This window comes from Rattus rattus, chromosome 2 (assembly GCF_011064425.1).
Source record: "Rattus rattus isolate New Zealand chromosome 2, Rrattus_CSIRO_v1, whole genome shotgun sequence".
NCBI lineage: Eukaryota > Metazoa > Chordata > Mammalia > Rodentia > Muridae > Rattus > Rattus rattus.
Genome location: NC_046155.1, coordinates 69,827,572 through 69,851,717, shown reverse-complemented (window position 1 = coordinate 69,851,717; position 24,146 = coordinate 69,827,572). Strand labels below are relative to the sequence as shown.

Genomic DNA, 24,146 nt, shown 5'->3' with positions numbered 1-24,146 from the left:
GCAATCTTCTGTGACTCAGATAGTATTTTATGCACACTGTGGGTTTGTGTCTGTGTGTGTGTGTGTGTGTGTGTGTGTGTGTGTGTCTGTGTGTGTGTGTGTCTGTGTGTGTGTGTGTGTGTGTCTGTGTGTGTGGGTGTGTCTGTGCCTCTGTGCCTCTCTGTGGGTGTGTCTTTGTGTGTGTGTGTGTCTGTACCTCTGTGTGTGTGTGTGTGTGTGTGTGTGTGTGTCTGTCTCTCTGTGTGGTGTGTTGCAAGGAGAGACACACAAAGAAAGAGCAAAGACGAGAGGAGCAGTATGGGCAGAGGAAGTATGAAGAGAAGGCTCTAATGGGCTACTGTAAATTCAGTATTTGAAGGCAAAGGTATCAGGTGCAGAGTGGAACTGGAAACAGTGCAGGAGACTGCGAGGCAGCCTGACATCAGAAAGCACGAGGTCTCTGGTACTCAAAGCCTCGAGTTTAACTTATTTCTCTTCTACATTTGGACCATGTGACTAACAGAGAATTCCCTTGGTTTCTTCCCCATGTGTTAGGGAGGATGATACAAGGATGGGGAGCTGAGGTGCTGTTGGTGAAGCAGTGAGAGGCTGAGCCCCAGGGTACTGAGCTAGTGTTGAGCAGCTCTGCAACTCTTACCATGAGCCTCTCTCCTTGGGGACTCTCACTGGAGGCAGGTCAGGATATTAGTTCCTCCAGGATTCACAAAATTCCTCAGAATTCAAACAAGTGTTTCTCCTCCTCTCCTCTCCCCCTCCCCTTCCTCATCCACCTCCTCTCCTTCTCCCCCTTCTCAAAGGACCATGGTGGCTCAGGCTGCTGGTTAGCATGAAAATCCCCTATAGGGAAGGGCAAAGGTGGGCCGCTTCCTGTCTTGTCAGCGCTTTTCTGTGGCAGCCACTTCACATGGCTTCCAGCAAGCAGCATCAGTGGCAGTCTGTATCAAAAGAGGGCTACAGTTCAGAGAAGTCTACTATACATAGAGGCATGGGCAAGCACACAGAATTCAGGGGTGCAGTCTGTGACCCTGATTCTCTGTGTCTACCTTCCTGAATTCAACAAGGTCTGAATCTTGAAGCACTTTATACTTCTCAACAAACATATATGCACATAGACAAGATAAATATATTTACACAACACACACATGGTACATATGCATGCAGATGTACATGACTACATATAACACTCGTGGGCATACACATACATAACAGATACACTCACATGGCAAACATGCATACACATGTAGAAATGTATGCACAATGTATATATGCACACAACACAAAGCACACATGCATACATATACATATGACCCACATATGCCCATATACAAGATACACATATACACATTTATTAATATAAATGCATTTGGCACACATGGGCATACATGCATAGCATACACATACCCCATGTGCACATATCCATACATCCACATGACACAATGTACACACATGCACATAACAAATGCATGCATATATAGATAAATATACAAATATACATACATATACACAACACATGGCACACATGCATGCACAGCACTCAAGCATATACATTCATATGATACATGGGTGCACACAGCACACACATGTGCACAACATATACATGCACACTCATGCACACAACCTGAGTGCATAAATAACATCCACACATACACACAACACATGTACACAGATACAAACACAGATGCAGGTCAGGTGACTACTCAGACTTCTATAAATGGTTCCACTGCCTTCCTCAGGATGGCCTGTAGTGTCTTATCCCCTCATGCATGCTGCTATGCTCTGGCTTGTTGACTGGTGTGGGCTCTCCTGAGGGGATAAGATTGGAAACAGGAGGGTGAGCAGGACTGGTCTCCATGTGTTTTGAGCATACAAGCATAAGTGTCACTATGACTGGAGCCTTAGGGCAAGTAGAGGTTTTTCTAGCTCACACCCCAAGAAGTGTATAGAAAACCTCTTGTGCTTAGTGAAAGGTGAGGGCACAGGGCAGATGTGCTTTGTGGGATGAGCTTGTTTGTTGGGGAGTAGGGAGGGCCATGTGACTCCAGAGGTGCCAAAGCTGTGGAAGTTCCAGAGTTACCTTGGCTTATATTGGGTCTGGGGACAGGGTGGGGATCTGGTTCCATTGCAGTGTTGTTACAGCCAGGGACCCCAGAGCACCAGAGCAGCTGAACAGCCCCTGCATATCCCTGTGGAGTTCTTTTGGAGTATATTGGAGTACTAAGGCTGTGTACCACACTGAGCAGTTTAAACAGCAAGAAGGTATCCTAGCATCTCCTTAGCCAGGATTTTGTGGAGCCAAATCTGGACTATGTTCATTTGAAGTTCATCTTTGTATGGGCCCTGCCAAGGCCAGATCTGATTTTGAAAGCAGAACTTGTCACAGGTTTTTCTTGGGGGGGGTGCAGACAAGAGACAAAGGTTTAGCATAGCAAATCATGACCTCACAGAAAGGGCCTCTTGGGGTAGAAAGGGGCCTGAAAGCCCATCTTGTCACCCTACAATGCCAAGATTCAGGTCCCAGCATGACCTTTACCCAGACTTAGAGGGGAGAGACTTGCACTTCTCTAGCAGGAGACCCTGACCTGCTGCTCTATCACTCTGGGCTTCAATGATCTCATGTGTAAGGTGGGAATGAGACCCATTCTGAGGGATCATTGCGAGATGAAAGAGTGTACAGAGTGAGGCCTTGGTCCAAAGGAAACACAAATGGGAAAATATTGGAGGGGGTTCAGACATCAAATAGAATCTTTGGGAAGAAAATGCCATAATTTTGTCCTACAGAGCCTCCAAATACTACTTTTGATCTTACTGGATGGTTTGGTAATTAAGTCTGTTTTTTTGTTTTTTTGTTTTTTGTTTTTTAATCCCTATGGGGAGGTTGGAGGGATAGCTCAAACAGCATTGTGCTTGACACGAAAGCATACAGAATGAGTTCAGAACCCCAGACCCATGTCAAAAGCTGGGTAGAGCAGCTTATGCCTGTAACCCCAGCAAGGACAAAATGGGTGGCAGAGTCAGACAGATCCCTGCAAAGGTGCTAGTCAGTTAGCCTAGCCAACTTGTTGAGGTTCTAGCCCAAAGAGATACACTTCTGTCTTAAATAAAATGTGCAAGGTGTCTGAGGAAGGGACACACCAAGGTTATTCTCTGATCACACACACACACACACACACACACACACACACACACACACACACACATCTTATCTTTTGGGAGAAGCTAGGACCAACCAACAATACAGGACATTGGGCAGCATGACGTGGCATCATCATATGCTGTGCTGGCCACTTTTATGTCAAATTGATACAAGCTAAAATTATCTGAAAGGAGGTAACTTCAGTTAAGAAAATGCCTCCATAACATCCAACTGTGGGTAGGCTTGTAAGACATTTTCTTAGTTAGTGATTGATTAGGGAGAGCCCAGACCATTGTGGGTGATGCCATCCTTGGGCAGGTTGTCCTGGGTTCTATAAGAAAGCAAGCTTAACAAGACATGGGAATAAACCCAGTAAGCAGCACCCTTCCATGGCCTCTGCATCAGCTCCTGCCCCCGAGTTCCTGCCTTGTTTGAGTTCCTGTCCTGACCTCCTTTGGTGTTGAACAGTGATATGGAAGAGTAAGCCAAATAAACCCCTTCCTTCCCACTTTTCTTTTTGATCATGGTGTTTCATTGCTGTAATAGAAACCCTAACTAAGACACAGGGCGACAGTGTGCCAGCATTTGGATATTTCATTGTTATTAAGTGTGAATTCTAATTTTGGAGCTCTGTCTCTTTTAGTTCACCACTTCTAAAACATAGATCTGCCAAAAAGTGAGTCTTTCCCTAATGCAGTTCAGTTAGCTCCTGTTCCTAAGCTCCTCACTGAATCTGACAATGAAATGAGGAGAAAGGTAGCCCTGGTTCTCACGGGGTTAAAGGACAGGGGCAGAGAGTGATGCTGAGGTGATGAAACAAAGATGGCAGCCTCAGGATGGACTCACTAGAGATCCATTCAACAGAGGGGAGTTTTGGCGGGGAATAGCTTATAGCAAATGTCCTTTCCTTCCACCAACTCTAGGATCCATAACCCAACCTCAACCCAAAGAAGGCTCTAGGAAAACTAACCAAAGCGGGAACAGAGTTACAGCTGACACTCCTTCCCTCTTGTCCCTGAGCCCTCTCCCGGACAGCCCACTAACCACTGCTCTTCTGGAGATGCCCCAGGTGGCGGCAGGTTGCCAGAATCTAGCTGGATCCAGGCACTAGACTTGCTAAGACCCTTCTTCTCTCTGGATCTCAACATTCTCACTTGACCATGGGTGGAGGAGAGGTGTTTTGGAATCTCTGAGCTCTCCAAGCTTTGTGGGTCTTTTTGACCTTGTGCTAATGCTGGCTACTTCTCCAAGTCTGGCCAATAGATCTAGGAACACTTGGGAGAGAGTAACCATGCTTAGAGGTAGGAGTGCCTCTAACCCATGAACTCCTACTGCCCTTGAAACCTGGAGTTTGCACCACTCCGTGAGTTCCAGGGCCACCAGGAGAACTCTAAGAACCAAACTCTTGAACACACGGGATGTATCTTTCCTTGTCCTCCCTCAGTAGATGAAGATCACTTTCAGGTTTCCTAACTGCTGCTATTGTCAAAGGCAACCAGAACCCTAGTCCTAGGAAGAGCCCCTCTTCACTTGCAGCTGTTCTACAGGAGCAGGGTATGTCTGGAGCTTTGCAGAATGTTTGCCAAGCTTTTGCTCAGCCCTCCCTCCCACATAGACTCCTCAGAGAGGCAGAACTGGGTTTGAGGCAGAGCCAAGCCTGACTCTTATGGATTAAAAGATCATAGAAACAAGCCCATCCAACGTCCTTACTCTACAGGTAAGACATCCAGGCCCAAGGAGTGTGAAGACTTGTCCAAGGTCAGAAGCTGAGTTGGAGCTGAACTCGGGAGGCTATTAGCTATCCACTCACTTCATCATTAAGCTTGGGATGCAGAATAGGTCTGGTTCTAAGAGCTGCCGTTAGAGTTGACTGTCCTTATGAGGAGCTTGGGCGTATGAGGTAGTCGTGTCTTTCAGCGTCTCTACAGTACCGCAGGTGGCATGGCACTTGGAATAACTGCCTTAATCAGTGCTCATTGCCATCCTTGCTACGTTCATTGCTGTCATGCAATATTAATCATAGGAGCATGTAACTAACCACACCCCCAACACATGCCCACGGCACCCTCAAGTAACTACACATCCCCATCTCTCCACAGGCTGGTGGAACTCTTCTCCACAGCACCCATTGACTCACACTGGGGTGTGCTGTCCAAGTGCTTGGCCTACAGCAAGGCTGCTTCTGACCCCTTCGTGTACTCCTTGCTGCGACACCAATACCGCAGGAGCTGCAAGGAGCTTCTGAACAGGATCTTCAACAGACGCTCCATTCACTCTGTGGGCCTCACAGGTGACTCGCACAGCCAGAACATTCTGCCAGTGTCGGAGTGAAGGACAGCTCTCCTGTTGGGGAGTTCAGAATGAGGTGGCCAGAGCAGAGGGAGGTGGTCTGGGACTCCTGGGTGGACAGTAACTGCCACCATTGTCTGACGATTGACGTGACGCTGATGTCTGAGCAAGATCTGGGGCCTGCTTCTTGGCTCTTCCAGGGTAAGATGTCGGACTGTCCCTATTTGTCACCAAAGGATGGCCATAGGCCACACCCTGGCCTTTCTTTCGGAGGGTGTGTTTTGAGTGCTTAGACTCACCAAAGGCCTCCCAGAGGATGGTAGGCCAGTTTGTGTCAAGGACACAGAGTGCTGGTGGCAGGTGTGGGCCATGATACCCACCTGCTTGCTAACTACTGGTCATGGGGTTCTATGCTCCAAGGGACATTTTCGTGATGCTGAAAGTGAGGCTGTCTGTGGCCTTCTGGCCCCAGATCTAATATGGCATCTCTTTTCCCCTTGGTAGTGTTTGCTGCTGTAACCCAAATATTATCCAGCTGGTGCCAACTACATTATGGTCAGCTGATACCCTTGGGCCCTGCACTCAATGGGAACATGTTTAACAGCCGGTTTGCTGCCTACCAGTCATCTTCAGAATGATAAATTGGATTCAACTTTTGTCCCTCTTCCATCAAACTGTTTGCGTGTATTGACAATCTTAGCATGAAAGTGGTCTCAATAGACAGGTCATAGATAATGTTAGAGTCCATGAAATCCGAGCAGGAAGTCACCTTCTGATTTGCATGTTGTAGGTAAGGGAGGCAGGAAGACGGTGGCTGGTCTGTCCTACCTCCCCATCTGGGATCTGAATTGATGGGGAGTAAGTACTTCCTCTTGTCTTAGACATCTTGCCCATCAAATCCTAGGAGCTGACTTGAACAGGGATGCAGTCTTAGTTCTCAGATACTGGGTTCCATTATCCTGGTGGTTCATTACCCTCATTCTGCAATTTTGCCCTGAGAAAGCAGGGGCTATCCAAGGTCACCACGAAAGTGCTGTGTGCCACAAATGAGTGCAGTTACTATAGGATGTTGTTCCTGTAATATACATGCCAATCCATTGGGAACCATAGTCTTAGCCACATTAAAAACTAAGATAAGGATGGGAGAAATAGCTTAGCCAGTAAAATGCTTATGGTTCAAACATAAAGAATCTAATCCCAAGAACCCATATTGAAAGCAAACTGGGCATGGTGGCGTGCACCTGTAATCCTATCACTGGAGAATCGAGAGAGGTGACTCCACAGAACTCACCGGTCAGCCAAGGCTTAGCTGAATGGGTTACAAGCTAATGCCTGATCTCAGAAAAGAAGGTTCTCCTCATACCTGCGTGAGTGAGTGCACACACACAAACACACACACATGAGCACACACACACACACACACACACACACACACACACACACAAGTACACATGGTCCATGCTGCCTCACTGCCTCATTATCATTTCAGACTCACTTGAGAATGCTTAGAGCAGTTGTGTCTGAGCCCTGTAAGTGACTCCTATGGTTGGGAAGGGTGGAGAGCCATAAAATCACAAGTGTCACTCTCTCCTTATAGCTCCTCACATCCTAGTTTCAGAAGTGTATCCTCCAGAGACCAACCCGAAGAATGTTGATTTTCCATGCCAGGCAGCCCCAGTAGTTAAAGGCAGACAAATGTCTGCCTGTCTCTTTGAAAAGATGGCCTATCATTAACTCTTGGCAATTCATTTAGAAAACAATTCCATCAGGCCTAGTGTTGTCAGGCTTCAGAGCTTCCATAGAGACCAGAATGGCGATAGTTGTAACATCTAAGGAGGCTTTAATATCCTCCCATTGCTGGGAGAGGCATGTTTGAGGAAAAGAACCTGGGCACCAGAGGGGACTGGCCAGGACACTTGTTTGGACTTTGTCCCCAGCTTTCCCCAGCTAGTCTTCTGGGGGAATCTGGTGAGGTACACCACTCCCTCCTGTGACGAGGGCTACACTGGTGGCTTAAAGTTAACCATGGTGAAAGTTTTTACACACTCAGAATAGCTAAGTGTTATAAATCAGGCCTTCTCCCCAGAGAGCTTGTCATCACCCAATCTACCAGCACAACACTGCCACGCATTTGTTTCTGGAACAAAACTCTCCTGGTTCAGAGTCCATTTGGTCCCTTCTTTCCTAAATCACAATGCTCACTTCTATAGCTTTCTTAGTAATAAGCAGTTGCCTACGTTCTGTTGTCCCAACACTCAAAGTGCAGGGAAGTTCAAATCAAGCAGGAGGCTAAAGACGGCATGTGCAAAATAATTCCCCTTCTCACACAAATACTGCTAAAGTTGGGCAAAGGAAATGGGGACCCAGGGAGTGGGATCAGTAGACAAGCATGACATCCACTTCCCTCGTGTTGCTTTAGAAGGAGAGTAGCCCTGCAAACCCTTTCTCTGCTTGCTCTGTATAGGCAACATATTGTACCCTGAGTTGAATTGAGATCTCCTTGTCCCTTCCTTAGCCCAGAAGCAGGATCTGCCACCCACAGCACCACATATCCGGAAGGATGTACACTGTAATTTTCACTATGCTTCTAAAACTGCTTACCATCTATTAAAATCCATTACACTGGCATTGTGCCACCGACAAGAACCCAGATAAGCCCGTTGATGGAGAGTTTTCATTATCACTTAGACACAGGCTTGAAAACCCAAGGGAAGTGAGGAGAAAGTGGCAACATCGACAATGGGCACTAGCCAATACTGCGACAATTGCCTTCCCATAAATGTTTATAGTCGGGTCTGCACACCTCTGAAACATGCCCCCTGTGGTCACTGTTCCCACTTGAGCAATCTACCTCATTCTGGCAATCTAATTAATCCAACAATGTGTGGTTTTTCTCAGGTATGAGGCATAAGAACAACAACAACAACAACAATAACAACAACAGCAAAGACTCCATTCCCCAAGGTAAAGGACCCCATTGACTGGCTTGACTCCCTCTAGATTACAGAGTCACATTCAGTGCACTTGAGAGGCACTGGGCTGGTGAGAACATTTTGGGAAGCTTGAGAGTAGTGCCTATAGAGGACAGGACTTCCAGATCTCAAATCCACTCAGAGGGTTCAGTCCTGGTCTTATACACACCATTTGCCTTTTATGATCTCTTTGCCCCAAATCTATATTTTCCTTGGATCCTTTCTAGGGGACCAGGATCTCAGAAACCTAGGGCCCCTAGGAACATAGGATGCTTGTTGAATGGCAAAGCAGTGCAGTCTGGGTGTTGCATGGCTAGCTCACCTCCCATAGACGTTTGTCTGTGTTCACCGAGCATAGCTCAGTGGCCTCCTTAACTGTCTCCCGTCTTCTCTTTCCAGACTCAGCTCAGGCCCCATCACTCTGAGCAATAGACCTCTCACCTTGTGTTTGTGAGGCTCTTTTTTATTGTGTGTCTTTCTCCTTGAGAGAAGGTAGACAGAGATGAGCAACCTTGTTGGGGGAGGGTGGAAGGGCACAGCATCTCCATCCAGTCTGCTCTTGCAGGTTCAGCAGAGAATGCTATGTGGGAGGAACCTGCTTTATAAATTCCCCACCTCCCCTACAGCTCCCATTTCTTCCCAAGATCAAGCAATCTGTTGTCGCCTAGGGAGCTCCCTTGCTTTGCTCCTCAACTGATCTAAGGGAGGTAGCAGGAAACAGGCCTTTTCTGCCTCTCTTCAGAAGTTTCTGTGGTCTTACAGGCCTCTTCAGCACCTATCCCAAGCACAGAGTAAAGAATAAAAAGATGAATACTTTAGGCAGTCAACTTCCAGGAGGGAGGAGCCATGGGACCTAAGGAATGGAATTGTGAAACTTCAGTGATCCAGCACAGAGAGGGGACAGTTGGAGCTTTAAACTGTGTCTATCAACCTGACCCACACAGCACAAGTCAAGGGCTGTGGTGTCCTAGAGGTCCAAAGAATGGGCTGCTGCAATGACATGCTGAGTGACAGATGGCAAAAAGCAGATTTGACCAAGAGCTATGGCATTCTCATCTGTCACCCCATAGTTCTGTAAGCCAGAGCCTCCTGTGTCAGGCTCCAGGGGAGCAGAGTGTCTCAGTGGGACTAGGTTAAGGAGTGTTGTTCAGGGCTGTTCAAGGCTGTTTCAGGAGCCCCTGAAAGACTTTACAGAAGCGGTGGGCTTTGGGTCAGAACTGCTGGTACAGCCTGCAGTGAGACATAGATGTGGACCAGCCTGGGAAGGGTCCAGCCGAGTGGGGCTTAGTGTGCATCCAGGAACACTGACCAATGGGTGCTCAGAAGCAGGCAGTATCCCCCAAGATGTGAATGTCATCCGTGGCTAATGGGGTTGATGTTTGTAAAGCCAAAACAAAATTAGGAAAAGACAGGGAGAAAAATCCACATGTATTTAGCTGTCCAAAAAGAGAAGAAAGAAAAGTAGGAGAAAAAAAAGAAAAGTAAGGAGAGAGGGGGAAGCAAAGAGAATCACATTCACTTTGAGGGGATTAACAAGTACTCATTACTTTTAAAAAATTGAATATTTTATTTACTCAGCAGCTAGCCATTCCTTCCAGTTCCTTCCCTCCCTCCCCTGACACAAGTTCTCCCTCCCTCTCCTGACACAAGCTCTCCCTCCCAACTTTATGTACTTTAAAAAACAAACTGAGTTCAGTTGGTGTTGCGGTAGGTATGAGGGTACAGGGCTATCTATCGGATACACCCAGGACCAGACCTCAGAGGAAAACTGATACTCCTTCTCCAGCAGCCATCACTACCATGGGCAGATTTACATATAGTACCAAGCATGTGTTTCCTCCTGTGTAGTAGGCCTTACATCCAATCAGAAAATAATCAATTACCCCATGACATTGGTGAACTATTGTACCCACGGACAAATTTTGCTATCAAGAGTCACAGTTGGCTAAGACTGTTAATGGCATTTTCCCTGGCACCCTGCAGAGCACATTCCAGTACTGTGAGAGTTAGCCAGCAAGAGAGAGAACCGCCTGGTCAGTTGTGATTTTACCACATCCTGTGGCTGATGTGTATGGTATCTTCAGCAATAGGATCATCTCGTCAAGTTTAGGTGTACGACAAAGCCAATATTTATTATCAATGGCAGTGTTCATTCCTTTATTTATTTATTTATTATTTATTTATTTATTTATTTATTTATTTATTTACTTGCTTGCTTACTGACTTACTTACAGGTTGTCCCAGCTGACCTTTAATTTCCCATATAGCCCACATTGGCCTCAACCTTGCAGCAGACCTCGTAGTGATAAGCAATCCCCCTGCCACAGCATTCTGGGTGCTAGTACTGCAGGCAGGCAAGAGCCACCACACATAGCTACAATTCAGTTCCATGAAACCAAGCCCAGGCACATTTCCCGAGGGTACCTCTTCTAATGAGACCCTGAGTGGGAACAGACATCATGTCTCTGTTTTGTATATGCGAGCGTTACAAGGTTAGCATCCACAGGGCCTGAGGGGCCCCGCTACCCATCCCCAGGAACAAATGGAAGAATTAGCACAGCAGGGGCAGCCATGGTACAGAGGCTGTCCTCACACTTCTTAGGCATTCCACATCCTCCCTTGGCAGGGTGGGGGATGGTGCACAGTTCACTTGCGCAGTTCACATTTAAAGGCCAGATGTGAATCGAATCATTAACGGCAGAGCCCTGCTTTATCTTGTTCACCCACATTTAAGGGTTTTTAAAACAATTGATGTTTTAGAGTCAAAGGCCTGTGTGTGCACCTTGGATGTATCTGTTCTTAGGAACACTGACACATGGTATTTCCCATTTCCCCTCACACAGTCCCAATAGGTCTCCATAGCTACCATTATACTTGCTCCCCAGCGTAGAAGTAGAGCTCATGATTTGATGGCTTCAAAGGGCCTAGACTCTCTCTTTGGAGACAGGCAGTCTCAGGCTTAGGCCACACTCCATAATACCCAAAGAGAATACCCCATAATAGGGCAGAAAGCACATCGGGGGCCATCACAATGGCATTCCTGCAGTGTGTCTGGGTGAATGGAACCAGGTCATAGTAATTGCTCAGGGCTGGCTAAAATCCCCAACACCCCATCTGCAAACGCCCTGATCTCCATGTCTTCCTTCAGCCCCTCTGTTGCCAAACCTTTGCTTGAATTACTAACAGTGACCAACCCGCCCTGCTCAAGAGAGCTTCGAATGCCAAGTTTCTTTGCAGTCCTGTTTCACAAGCAATGTGTAGACACAATCCCTCCTGCAGCACAGAGGCATTCATGCGATCCTGGGCCCCGCCAGGCTCATCAGGGTCTCCTGCAGGAAACCCAGTTGTGCTGAGTTGCAAACAGTAATCAAAAGGTACCTTGTCTTGCCCTCTCTGCCACCTGGGGCAGTTAACTTGCTGTTGGATGGTTCACGTTCTTTGCTAAGGCACTTCTAAGGAGAAGGAATTAGAACCTCGCCATAGGAAGGTGGTCTCCTCATGTGGTGAGGATGCCCTTGGGTAGATAAGAACCTTCCTCTGCTGTTTTGTCCAGTGTGGTGCGTGACAGCAGACACTTATCAACCAGGTTCATGCTCCATCCCTCACTGAGGAAGCACAGTGAATTTACCTTGCCCGGTACCCAGTAGAAGAAGCATCACTTCCTGTAGGTGAGAGGGAAGTTGGTTGAAGGTCACCTAGCATGGAGGCTCCAGGTTCCTAGGGCCCGAACGACCAACACTTTAGATTCCTGTACCTTTGTATATTGCCTTTGTTTTTGCTGTCTGCAAAGGAAGGTGAGCAGAGTCATGTCATCCATTGCTGGAGGCATCCAGAAATGGTCAGTAGAAGACATAGAGGTCCTCCACAGCAAGGACACATCGAGTGTGTCCAGCAAGGCTGGGATTCTATGAGGAAATGGACTTTATTATATCGTAACATTTCAAGAAAAACCAAGATTTCGGAAAAATAAAAGGTATTTCTGACGACACTTGGTTGGTTTTGACAATGCCACAGTTCCTGATAGCAGATTCTTAGGAAAATGAACAGAAATACATATGGAGTCAGGGAGTTTCCCATCCGTGTGCATGCTCAAGAATGCACACTACGTAAGGCAAACATTCAGCACAAACAGCTGAACACCGGGCACCAAAGGAAGCAGAGGCCACTGTCTCATGTCATTGTAGTTTTTACTTCGCTTTTTAATTTAACCAACAGAACTATGGCTCCATTTACTCTTAAATAAAATATCACTAGTAGCTCTCCCAACAAGGCAGCATCGCCTTCCCTGGGACACACTCGCCAGCAGCTGTACGCTGATGAAACAGGACTCAAGAGACTTGAATCCAAGGCCAGTGCTGCCTGCTCTGTTTACAATGGCTTATGTTTTGTGAATATATCTCAAATGTTGTAATATATTTTTATGATAGAATTGATGGTTAACACAAGGGAAATATATTGTGATTCCGTCCAATAAAGATTCCTGTTATAAAAGCTCACCCATACCTGGCTGACCTAGCATGGACACAATTTTGTGTATTAGCGAATTGTCAGAAATGCGGCCTTTTGTAATTCCACAGTGGCACCCAAGTTTGTCTTTCTTTTCTCTCTCACCTTCTGAGACTATATTCTCATTTCAGTACCCTGTTCACTGCCTCTGGCCTCACACGCTGCTCTGACTTTGAGGCGATCATCCTATGGGGCGCTCTCTTAATTTGTGCAAACTCACAAACACACCGAAACACGCCTGCCATGGGAGAGGTTCCAAGTACCATGTATTTTAAACTGCTTTGTGCTGCTGTAACCGACCTCTTGAAACTGGGTAACGTATAAAGAACAGCTCTGAACACAGGGAAGTACAAGACGGAGGGGCTGGTGTGTAGCATGGTGGAAGGCATCAAATGGCAAGACAGAGAATGTAAGAAACCTAAGTTGAGCTTGGGGCTTCCACATTCCCTTGTGGTTGATTTTAGCCCAGGCCTGAAGGTGGGGCCTCATTGCTCAAGTGCCTTTTACTAGATCCCACCTCCTTTGTCTCCTCCACAAGAGACAAAGCTTGGATCACTTGCTTCTGTGGGACAGATTCAAAGTGCAGCACCATGCAACTTTTATCCTTCGGACAGGATCGCTGGGCTTTGCCAGGTGACCTGTGAGCTGGATTCCAGGACAGAGTTCTGGGAGGGGAAGAAGCCACCCTCTTGCTGCCATGTATTTGGTATCGTTCTGGGGTCTCAGTCAGGTCCTCTTCCTAAGAGCTTCTGCTGTACGATTGTCCCCTGTCACGCTGCAGAGACTGCACTCAGAGAGATGAAGTGGCTTGGGACCAGAAAGATAAATCAGGAAGGAGTCCGTGCTCTCGTCAACAGTGGTTGTCCTCACCACTAAGGGTCAGCCCTGGAGCCACTTCAGAAGCAAGGGGCTGAGTGAGGGTGTGAACCACCAGTCACCTGAGTACCTTCTGTGTCCCCGATGCTGCCTGGCACATGCCACCAGCATTGCCTGTGTAACCCTGCACTCTTTGCTCAAAGATGTCAATATCCCCCACCCCCATCTTTCTGTGGAGAGCCTGCAGGTATGGAACACCATGGGCAAGGTGACAGAGGTACTGCATGAAGACTTTGGCTGGCCTGGCCTGTCTGTGGCCACCCTCCAGGCAGGCTGGTGGGTTCCTTAGCACCCACATTCTCACTATTCTTTATGTTTGGGGTCTCCCCTTAACCTTGGTTTTCTTTTCCAGGTTTTTAGTTACCTCTGGCCAGCCACAGTCCAAAAGTATTAAAGGGAAAATTCCAGAGCTAAATAATTCACACGTTTTCAAGTGCATGTGGCTCTAAGAATAATGAAATGTCATCATGCCAGCCTGCTCTGTCCCATCAAGATGTGACTCAGACCTTCGCATACACACTGCCCCTCATTGCCCACATGCTATCTGCTCAAAGGCTGCTTAGAAGCCTTGAGGACTGTCACAGTACCTCCAAGTGCTTATGCTCAGGTGATCCCTTTTACTTAGCACTGACTCCAAAGCACAAGAATAATGATGCTGGCCATATGAATATGACTAAAAATGTCCATAAAGTGCCTTACTTAAGAAAATAAATTCTCAACATAAGGGAAGAAAAAAAGGCATTTGCTGACATCGCTAAGATCTAGGAAGGAATCTCTTCTTGGTGAAACACTGAAGAAGGAGAAAGAAAATGCCTGCTAATTTTGCTCCTGAGTATAAAACTTCATGAATGGTAGGTCTGGTATGGATAAGAAACTCCTTAACTTCTCTGTACTCTCTATGGCTTGGGGTACCACCCACTGGGGGGGTTAGCTTTGGAACAGACTCCCCGAGAAGGATAGAGCCCTGTCTTTTTAATTTTTCTAACCTCTGGTAAGCCTTTTTTGCAATTTTAAACTCGTTGGCAATTTCATACATGCATAGAAAGCGTTTAGATCATCTCCATCCCCAGCTCCCCTCCTCCAAGATGCATACTTAGAAGGGCCATGTTCTAGCCTGGCTTCTGACTTATTTTATCTGCCTTTGTACAAGACTCTTCTGTCTCTCAGCTCTAGTTTTTCCATCTTTAAAAATAAAGCTGCAGTGAAATTTTAGACATGGAAATCAATTAAAAAAAAAAAGAATAGTATTCAGAAATAGACCAACGCTTAGATGGTCCATGGTTCCACAAAGGTGCTAAGCCAATCCAGTGAGGCATGGTCAGTCTTCTTCAAATGGTGCTAAGGCAGCTGCATATCCATGCAACCAAATAAGCAAGCCTTGACCCAGCCTCTCCCGCATACTAACTTCTCTTGAAACTCTCACAGACACAAATGGAAAGCTAAGGATCTAAACTTTGCAGAAGACAACACTGGAGGAGACCTCTACAACTTTGGGGCATGCAAAACATTTATTTGCAAAAAAATAAATGATCCTTAAGTGATGGACTGGATTTCATCACAGTGGGAAAAGCCCGCTCCTGAAACATCATTAAGGAAATCAAAAGGGCAGGGGCAAAATGGGGCATTTGCAATTCCCATGACTGGCAAAGGAATCGCATCCATAATATATAGGAGAGATATCCTCACAGCAACAGACAGAAGAAACAAGCATCACCAAAGACAGGTATGCAAATGGCCAGTGGCATACAGGAAGGTCAGTATCAAGAGCCATGGGACGAATGGAAATTAAAGCTGCAGTGAGCTACTACCCAAACACACACCTCTGGGACAACTCAGTCAAGAGTGTGGGATGATTATCAGTCACACATTGTGCTTGGGGATATGAACTGATACGGTATTTGCATGCATGTGGCTGTGGGTGCACGTGTGGTTGTGGTGCATGTGTGGCTAGAGGTACACACAGGGCTGTGGGTGCACAGAAGGCTGCGATACACATGTAGTTGGGGTACACATGTGACTGTGGGGTGTACATGTGGCTAGAGGTACATACATGGCTGTGGTACACAGGTAGTTGGGGCACACATGTGGCTGTGGGTGCACATGTGGTTGTGGGTGCATGCATGGCTGTGGTGCACATGTAGTTGAGGTACACATGTGGGGTTCACATGTGGCTGGGGTGCACATGTGTCTGGGGCTACCTGTGTGGTTAGGAGTGCACATGTAGCCAGGGTACACGTGTGGCTGGGAATGCACATGTGGCGGGGAATTCGTATGTGATTGTTAAAACCAAAAGCTAGAAATAGCCCAAACATTCAACAGCTGAGTAAACACTTGTGATGGAGTCCTCCCTCCCTCCCTCCCTCCCTCCCTCCCCCCCTCCTTCCTCCCCTTCCTCCTTTCCCCCCTTTCTATTTACATGAAAATAGTGGTCATGTGGATTTGGGGTGATAGACATCTCAGAGGCACATTGCAATATTTGGAGGCTCAGTACTGTTAACAGCGTTGTTGCTTGTGTGGTGTGGGACATCTGCCCAAGCCCATCCAATCACAGTTAGGATGGCTCTGTCTATCTGATCACACTTAGGATGGCTTTTATCACTCATAGACGCATTTCTACTGAACAGATCATCCCATGAGGGAAGCTGCCTGTCTCAAAAATTTCTTTCAGCTCCAAAAATCTTGACAAATTCTCAGAATTAGCTTCTCTCATAAAAAAAAAAAACCTTCATTTTTCAGAATTACTAAAAATTTCCCCCGAAGATGGAATCCTTCATGCTAACAAGTCTTCCTTTGGGGTGGGGATGGGGATGGGGTGGGGAAGTGGGGTTGGAGTGGAGAGGGCATCTGTAGTCTTGTATAGGCCATGGGGCTGTTAGCAGCCTATAATACCAATGGATTCCTCCAGATAATTTTTTTGAAAGTAAAATACTTCAAAATTCAAAGAGAACCAAATCATGTTAAAATATACTTGCTAAAACATTCTTGAAGGCTGCAGTAGAGTGATTGTTGCAGTAAATGACAAGATCCAGGGACAATATAAACACTGTCATGACCTTAAGCTACATTTCAAATATCTGCAGGAGTAGCAAGATGACACAGAACAGCTGTGGTTTCCACTGATATTAAGGTCGAGCTGAGCTAATATCCTGATAGTATAACTGAGGGTAATGCCAAATCTCTGTCAAAGGTGAGTGAAATGAAGATGTGACCTTCCATCTGACCTCACAGACTGAGCTAAGTCTCTGGAATCCTGTTAGAAACACATTTATTTACTGTGTCACTTGCCCTGCACACCTCACGTGAAGTACTAAGGCAGGCTTCTCCAACTTCACCCTGATACTGGCCCGTCACCCACTTGAAGGTGGTGAAGAAAGGTAAAGCTTGGAGCTAGAGGTCGCCATAGCGGACAAGAGGGTACCAAGAGCCAGTCCTTCTGGAAAAATGAACCCTCCAATGCATGTGCACAAGGATAGGAGGATCTAGTTGGAAAAGTCTTCAGGACCAATGGAATTTCTTTCCACTCTAGACATCTCTATAGATGGGGTTCACAGAATGGTGTTTTCTGGGTTCCTAAGACTGGAGGGCTAGGTCTACGGTTGAGAGAGATAGGAGTAGGTGTGTTGGCAGAGTTGGTCTGGGCATGAACTTGTCCTGAATGGGCAGCCCAGGCTCAAGCTGGGCACAAGGTAGACTCTCCCATTTCCAGTATCACAACCCTGAGCATGTGAGCATGTTGCATGGGATGGCAGTGTAGGAAGCCAGCCTCTAAAGTCCCCATGAGTGGCCCCATCAGGCAAATGGTCAAAACAACAATGAGTTGCCACTGTACACCATTGAAACAGCTAATAGAAGCGTATGGGACAACAGGAAGCCACTAGTATGGAATGCACACTTATTCATATTTTAGAAAGTTCAGGTATGGGGGGGGTGGAGATGAGGGAGAGGGAGAGGGAGAGGGAGAGGGAGAGGTTGACACTGGTTCAAGAGAAGCCTTACTGCCAGAGTCCCTGGTTACTTGTCTGAGTGCTTTGCTCTTTGGCCTGCCAAAATCCACTAGGGAAGGAGACACAGAGGGTGGCTATAGGATAGAGTCATGCTGAGGAGAGGTTATAGAAGGGAGAAGGGGCTGTCGCCCAGAAGAGTGGCTCTTCTTCCATCAGACCAGCTCAGTGGTGGCTGTCCATGAAACTTGAGGTTTTAACAGTAGCAGCAGAGCTTCCCATCCACCCCCAAGCTAGGACATCAGATACCCTTCTTTTTCCATCCCATTTGCTCTTTTCTCTTCTCATGTAGCCAAGGCTAGCCTTAAACTGGATGTGTAGCCAAGTATGATCATAAACTTAAAATCCTCCTGTCTCTACCTCTTGGATTACATGTCATACACACACACACACACACACACACACACACACACACACACATATGTAGAGAGAGAGAGAGAGAGAGAGAGAGAGAGAGAGAGAGAGAGAGAGAGAGAGAGAGAGAGAGAGTTTATGCAGTACTAGGGGTCAAACCCAAGACTTATTACTTGCTAAGCAAGTACTGTACCATTTAAACCATATTCCCAGACCCAAACTTACTTTAATAGGCAGAAAAATGTGGCCCAGACAAAATAATGGGCTCTGGACATTAACTCAAGCTGGTAGATGGTGGGACCGTATACCAGCTCTGTGGAGAGCAGTTCCTGTACTGACCTTACTCAGTGTTTATGTTCTGAGTGCAATGGCTGCCAGTGTTGGGTAGGTCTACATATGTTTGTGAATGGCACTGGTGAGGAGTGAGGTGTGAGCCGCTGCCTGAGGGGGAGGTCTGGCAGTGCCATCTGGGCTGATGAAGGATGTGGGATCAGACAGTGAGAGCCACCTAGACAGCGCATTCAAACAGGGTCTCTTCACACGTCTCTATGCCTTTGAGATCAGTGTTGGGGCCCAGCATCTGCATGGCAGATAAACGACTTAAGAGACCAGTTCTCATATATGTCTCAGGAAGAGGTTGGATAGGGACCTCAGGCACATCCCTGGACTCTACTTTGTGGTTGAATGGGAAAGGGACAATCAGAAATCAGGCAGAATATTTGCTTTGCAGAGATTATAAATCTACCTTCCACTCTTTTTGTTGGTCCCATCTGGAAACGGGGAAGGGAAATGGGAGCTGGGGAGGGGAGAAGAGTCTTAACTGAGCTGGGGCCAAGTCAAAGGTAACCTACAAATTGCCACAAGCCAGGGGCAGGGGTGGGAGGTAGGGGTGTGAGAGTTTGGGGTTATGAGGGAACTTCCTATTTCCCTCTGAGTGTCTGCACCATTGACACCCAGGTGGCCAAAGCTCAGTGCTGGGCTCCCAGATGAATGACCTCAGGCCTCAACCAACACATAAGCTGGGTGTGTTCTCCTGAATCACTCTGCTCTCTGACTCAGTCATGCTGGACTCTGCTCTCAACATTCGCAGAGATCGTTACGCCTGTACCTTTCAACCCCTCCTACTCCTCACCTTGGTATTGACCTTCCAGAAAAAAAGAGGATATAGTTATTGGGGGAAGAGACTTGCCCTGTGAGGGGCTACTTCACTCCAGGAAGAGTCATTCTGAGAGTACTGGGGAGTGGGGGGCATGACTCATGGCTGACTGACAGTTGGCATCCAGCGTTGTCTGATATACCTTGGAACACAGTCTGGTCCTTATCTGTTTCCCCATTATTGTATCCTGTTGTTTTCCTTCTGCACAGTCCTATGCAGAGGCTCCTGTATTTACTTATATTCACGGTTCTCAACCTGTGTGGGTCATGACTCCTTTTGGAGGCAGCATATAGATGTCCTGCATATCAGATATTTTCATGACGATTCATAACACTGATAAAATTATAGTTATGAAATAGCAACAAAACAATTTTATGGTTGGGGGGTCAGTGGAACAAGGGAAACTGTATTACAGGATTGCAGCATAAGGAAGGTTGAGAACCACTACCACTGACTTACATTCTTACATGCACCTTCTTCTGTGTTCTCTCCCACCCCCATATTCCTCCCCAGGTCCTAAGTACCCGGCACAGTACTCAGCAGGTACTCTCAGCAAATTCCTCTTAATAACAACACCGTGGGAACGGCACTTTGATAATAGATTTTCCTGTCAGTTCTCAAGTTCCTGTAGACGTTAGGCATCACGGAGAATGCTGTTTTCCAAGTCAAAATATTCATTATGATCCACACTGTTTGCAATTTGCTCAGTCTCAGTCACTACCCTGTAGTAATGTGTGTCGGGAGGAAGTCAGTCCTCTCCCGGGAGTGCCATGGTGTGGTGACTGAGGTCAGGGCCCTGATGTACCCTCAGTGACCTTGGTGGTCTCTGCTGATCCCAAACAAGAAGCTTTCCAGGACTGTTAGAACAGCCAGGGTCACCAGCCTGCATGACATCAAGATGGGTGGAAGACGCTGTAGGACTCCAGAGAGATAATCCCCCAGGGTGGGCTGCATCAAATGGTTAGGAAGGCTAGGTACCCTTCAGGCACACAAGCGACAGAAACAAGCCAGAGATCTCCCTGTTTGACATTCCCCCCGTTTATCCCATTAAAACCAAATAGCTGTGCGGTGCTGAAGTTTGTTCCTGGACTCATTAGGTGCCTCCTCGTAATTATGGGTTTGAAAGCAAACTCAAGGCAAAGCCTCTCAGGGAAATTAAGCTCAAAGAGCAAGAGAACAAGAAAATGCGTAGGAGCTGGATAATTGCACGCCCGTGTCTCTAGCAGTGGGCCCGGGCACGCAGAGCAGCATATGGGATCTGGGGTGAAGGGAAGAACTAAATGAAGCTTGGCTCAGACAAATGGTGAGCAAACGAAGACAGGGTGACGTCTGTGGACAATCCTCTAGCAGGTTATTCGTTTGGCCACTTTATCTAATAATTGGCTTCATTTCTCCCCCAGTCCCTGACAGCACTCACCTGCGTTCCCCTCCTCTTTGTGGGAAAGAAATGTTTGCAGCTGCTACCTGGAATGTAGGTCAGTGGACACCAACCAGTAGACAGCTTTGCCCCAGCCCCCAGCCCCATCTTCCCACAAGCTTCATAGACTGATCAAGCCATCTGCAAACCTGTCCTAGACACATGGGGCTCTTAATGTGACATTGTTCTATAGCAGGTGCTGGATTTTGCTTATTTGGATATAAATTCATTCCTAGGAGCCACTCTGGTATGGGAGAGAGGAAAAACCACAGGCTTTGGAATGAGAAGGATGTTTAATGAAGACTGGAGGTGGGGTGCATAATAGGGACTTCCTAAACATGCCTTGCAGCCCCATCACATATGCCAGGGCAGAGGACTTTGCAGGTATAATTAAGTTAATCAACTAAAGATAGGAGTGTGTCCTGTATGGTGTAATTATCATGGGAATTCTTGAAGATGCAATTGGGTGGGTGGGTAGTATGGCTCAGCTGGTAGAGCTGCAAGCCAGGACCCTACATGATAGAAAGGAGAGAATAAACTCCCACAAGACACCCTCTGACCTCCATTTATGGACATGTGCGTGTGTGTCACAAAAACAATGAAATAAAGGTATTTTAAAAAGAAGGACAGACAGAGGAGGATAGTCCAGAAGAGAGATGAAAACAAGAGTCAGTCAGAAGGGACCTGATGGTGTTGACTGCTGGCTTTGCCATAGAGGAGGGCAAGAAGCCAAGGACATAAGCAGTTTGTATAAGTTGCTAAGGGCAGTGAGTGGACCCCATCCTCTGAGGCACCTAAGGAATACAACCTTTAGACACCCTGATTTTAGCCCAGGGAAGCTCAGTTCGGACTTCTGAGTAACAGGACCAGAACATGATAGACCTGTGTTGATTCAAAGTGGTGTGTTACAGTAGCACAGGGCATTAACATAAAGATAAATGGACATTTCTGTGTCCTGGTACAGAAATTCAGTAGCCCAGCCACAAAATAAGAAAATTAGTATAGCAATACGTGACAAAGAGCTCAGAGACTACATAGCTGCAGCATGGCTGAGGTAAAATGGAAGGTTCAGAGCTGGGGTTCTTATGAGAGATAAAATAACTAGGGTAAGAGAGTGGCCCTGGAGTCACCAGGTCACACAGAGATTACTAGTGTACTCTAGTGCCAAGATATCCCAGGAGAGTGACACGCACTGTTCTGTGTCCTAGTTGGGGTGAGAGAAGAACACACAGATTCACTGGGCTGAACACACACAGGAAGCTGGCACCACCTTGTTGGATGCAAATTATCAATGGGTCTCAAAACTTGCAAGGTTTCTGCCCAGGCTGCACTGCACCAAATCATAATCAGAACCCAAGCAAAATGGTGTGGGCCACACAAGGAGCCCATGCCTGTCTTGTTCATCATGGTAAATGTTTGGGAATTCTAGGGGACTTCTGGAACACACAATGGTACAGCCGGGCAATCAAAGGCCATGAAGCATTTTAAAGGGCCAGGTAGGGCTCTGATTCTGATAATAAGAATTATTTTCTAGAGTTTATGGACAGTTTTTTTTTTAAAACAAAATAAAATGTGTGGGCATGGGGGCTGGAGAGATGGGTAAAGTGCTTGCTGTGAAAGAATAAGGACTGAGTTCTACTTGCCTGTAAAAAACTAGGCATGGTGGTGTATGCTTATGATCTCAGTGCTGGGGATGGAGACAGGCAGATTCCGGGGCAAACTGGTCAGCCAGCCTAGTCCAATTGCTGAGTCCCCGCTTCCTCCTCCTCTTTCTCCTCCTCCTCTTCCTCCTCCTTCCCTTCCCTCTTTTCTCCCTCTCCCCTTCCTCCTCCTCATCCTTAACCTCCTCCTTTAAAATATCAATTTATTCTAATTATCTCACCAATCAAACACCTCACGGCTAGTTTAATGAGAACCCTCACACACTTGTTCATTTCTGAACTCTGACCATCTTAGCAGACTTCTCTGAAGTGGGAAGAAGCATTCCAAAGCCGTGGGTCTTTGTTTAGAGTTCTATACTCTCCCTACCAATTGTATTTTTATGCAATTAGCTACCACAAAAGGAAATAAATATGAACTAGAAAAAGGATAGCTGTATATCCCCTTGCATGACTCATGAGTCCTGCTGTCTGCATTCAGTCCTTCTTAATCAACTGATATTAATTACCCTGTCTTGGTCCTTTCCAGACACTAATGCCGTTCTCCATGTGTACATGAATACATTGTAGGCTAAGATCCAAAGATGAAGGAGAACATACAAGTTTTTTTCCCGAGTTTGGGTTGTCTTGCTTAATGTTATACTTTCCAAGTCCATCCATCTGTTGTCATTCAAATTTCTGGTTCAATGTTTCTTTATGGCTGAATAATATTCCATTTTATATACGGAGCACATTTTCGTTATCAGTCATCTATTGATAGATATCTTGATTGATTCCATTCCTGCACTATTTTAAATACAGCAGCACATGACCATGGACGAGCAAATATCTACATGGATATAGGGTTCTATGAGTATGTGCCCACGAGATTATCTGGAGACCCTCCCTTATAAAGTGCTTGGCATAAGGAGACAGAGCCATTAGGGGTGAGTAGACCACGAGGGTGGATTTCTTGGGGGTGGTGTTAGCATCTTTGTAAAAGATATATTACAGAGAGCTCCCTTTCCTCTTCCAACAGCTGAGGACACAGGAGATGGCCACTGATGAACCAGAAAGTAGCCTTCAACAGATACAATATCTGCCAACACGGCCTCGGACTTCTCAGGCCCCAGTCTGAGAAGAGTTTCTGTGCTTTCCAGGTGACAGAAGTACAAATGGTCATCCTAGCGGCTTACCTATCTCCGGGGACACATTGGAAGCACCCTGACACACTCACTGTGCATCTTGATGGTTCCTGCCTATGGCTTGTTTTCTTTCGTTTGAAACACGGGTTACTCATTGCAGGTGTCATCTAGGTTCCAGGAAGTCCACTGTCCATCACAGAAGTGTATATACTATACTCACAACAATGATTATGCTTCAGAGAGAGGCCACTTCACTCATTTGAGCATTCATGAAAATCATTTACATGCTATTAAGGTTGGGCATGAGAGCCCAGAGAGATGCTTGGCGGTTAAGAACACATGTGCTATTTGCAAAGGACTTGGGTTTGGTCCTCAGCACCCACATTGCACGACTCACAATCATGTATAGCTCCAGTTTCAAGGGATTTGACACCATTTCTGGCACCTCTGACACTGAGATTGACGTGTGAATGCTGGTAACACTGGCCTAGCAAAGTTGACACACAAACTATCATGCACAGTAAACGATGCAAATGACTGCTGTTCTGCTCAAGTTGGACAAGTGGGCAGGCTGTTGTGTCTGATGAAATACAGTTAGTAAGCAACCATAAAACCTGAATCCTACTCTGTGGGGATTTGAACATGCTTGGCCTGTGGGAA

General features: G+C 46.6%; 1 protein-coding gene across 2 annotated transcripts in view; it reads left to right on the top strand.

The window, feature by feature from the left end:
* Gpr26 (G protein-coupled receptor 26) overlaps positions 1-23,907 on the top strand; it is a 36,614-nt gene extending 12,707 nt beyond the window's left edge. Inside the window, exons 3-4 of one of the 2 annotated variants that reach the window (XM_032892427.1) lie at positions 5,233-5,423; positions 23,381-23,907. In XM_032892427.1, coding sequence (XP_032748318.1) covers positions 5,233-5,423; positions 23,381-23,406 — 217 coding nt within the window. In that variant the 3' untranslated portion in view covers positions 23,407-23,907. Of the gene's footprint in view, positions 1-5,232; positions 6,080-23,380 lie in introns of those variants that run through there. The other variant, XM_032892425.1, reaches the window with a different exon arrangement.
* The last annotated feature ends 239 nt before the right edge of the window (positions 23,908-24,146 follow it).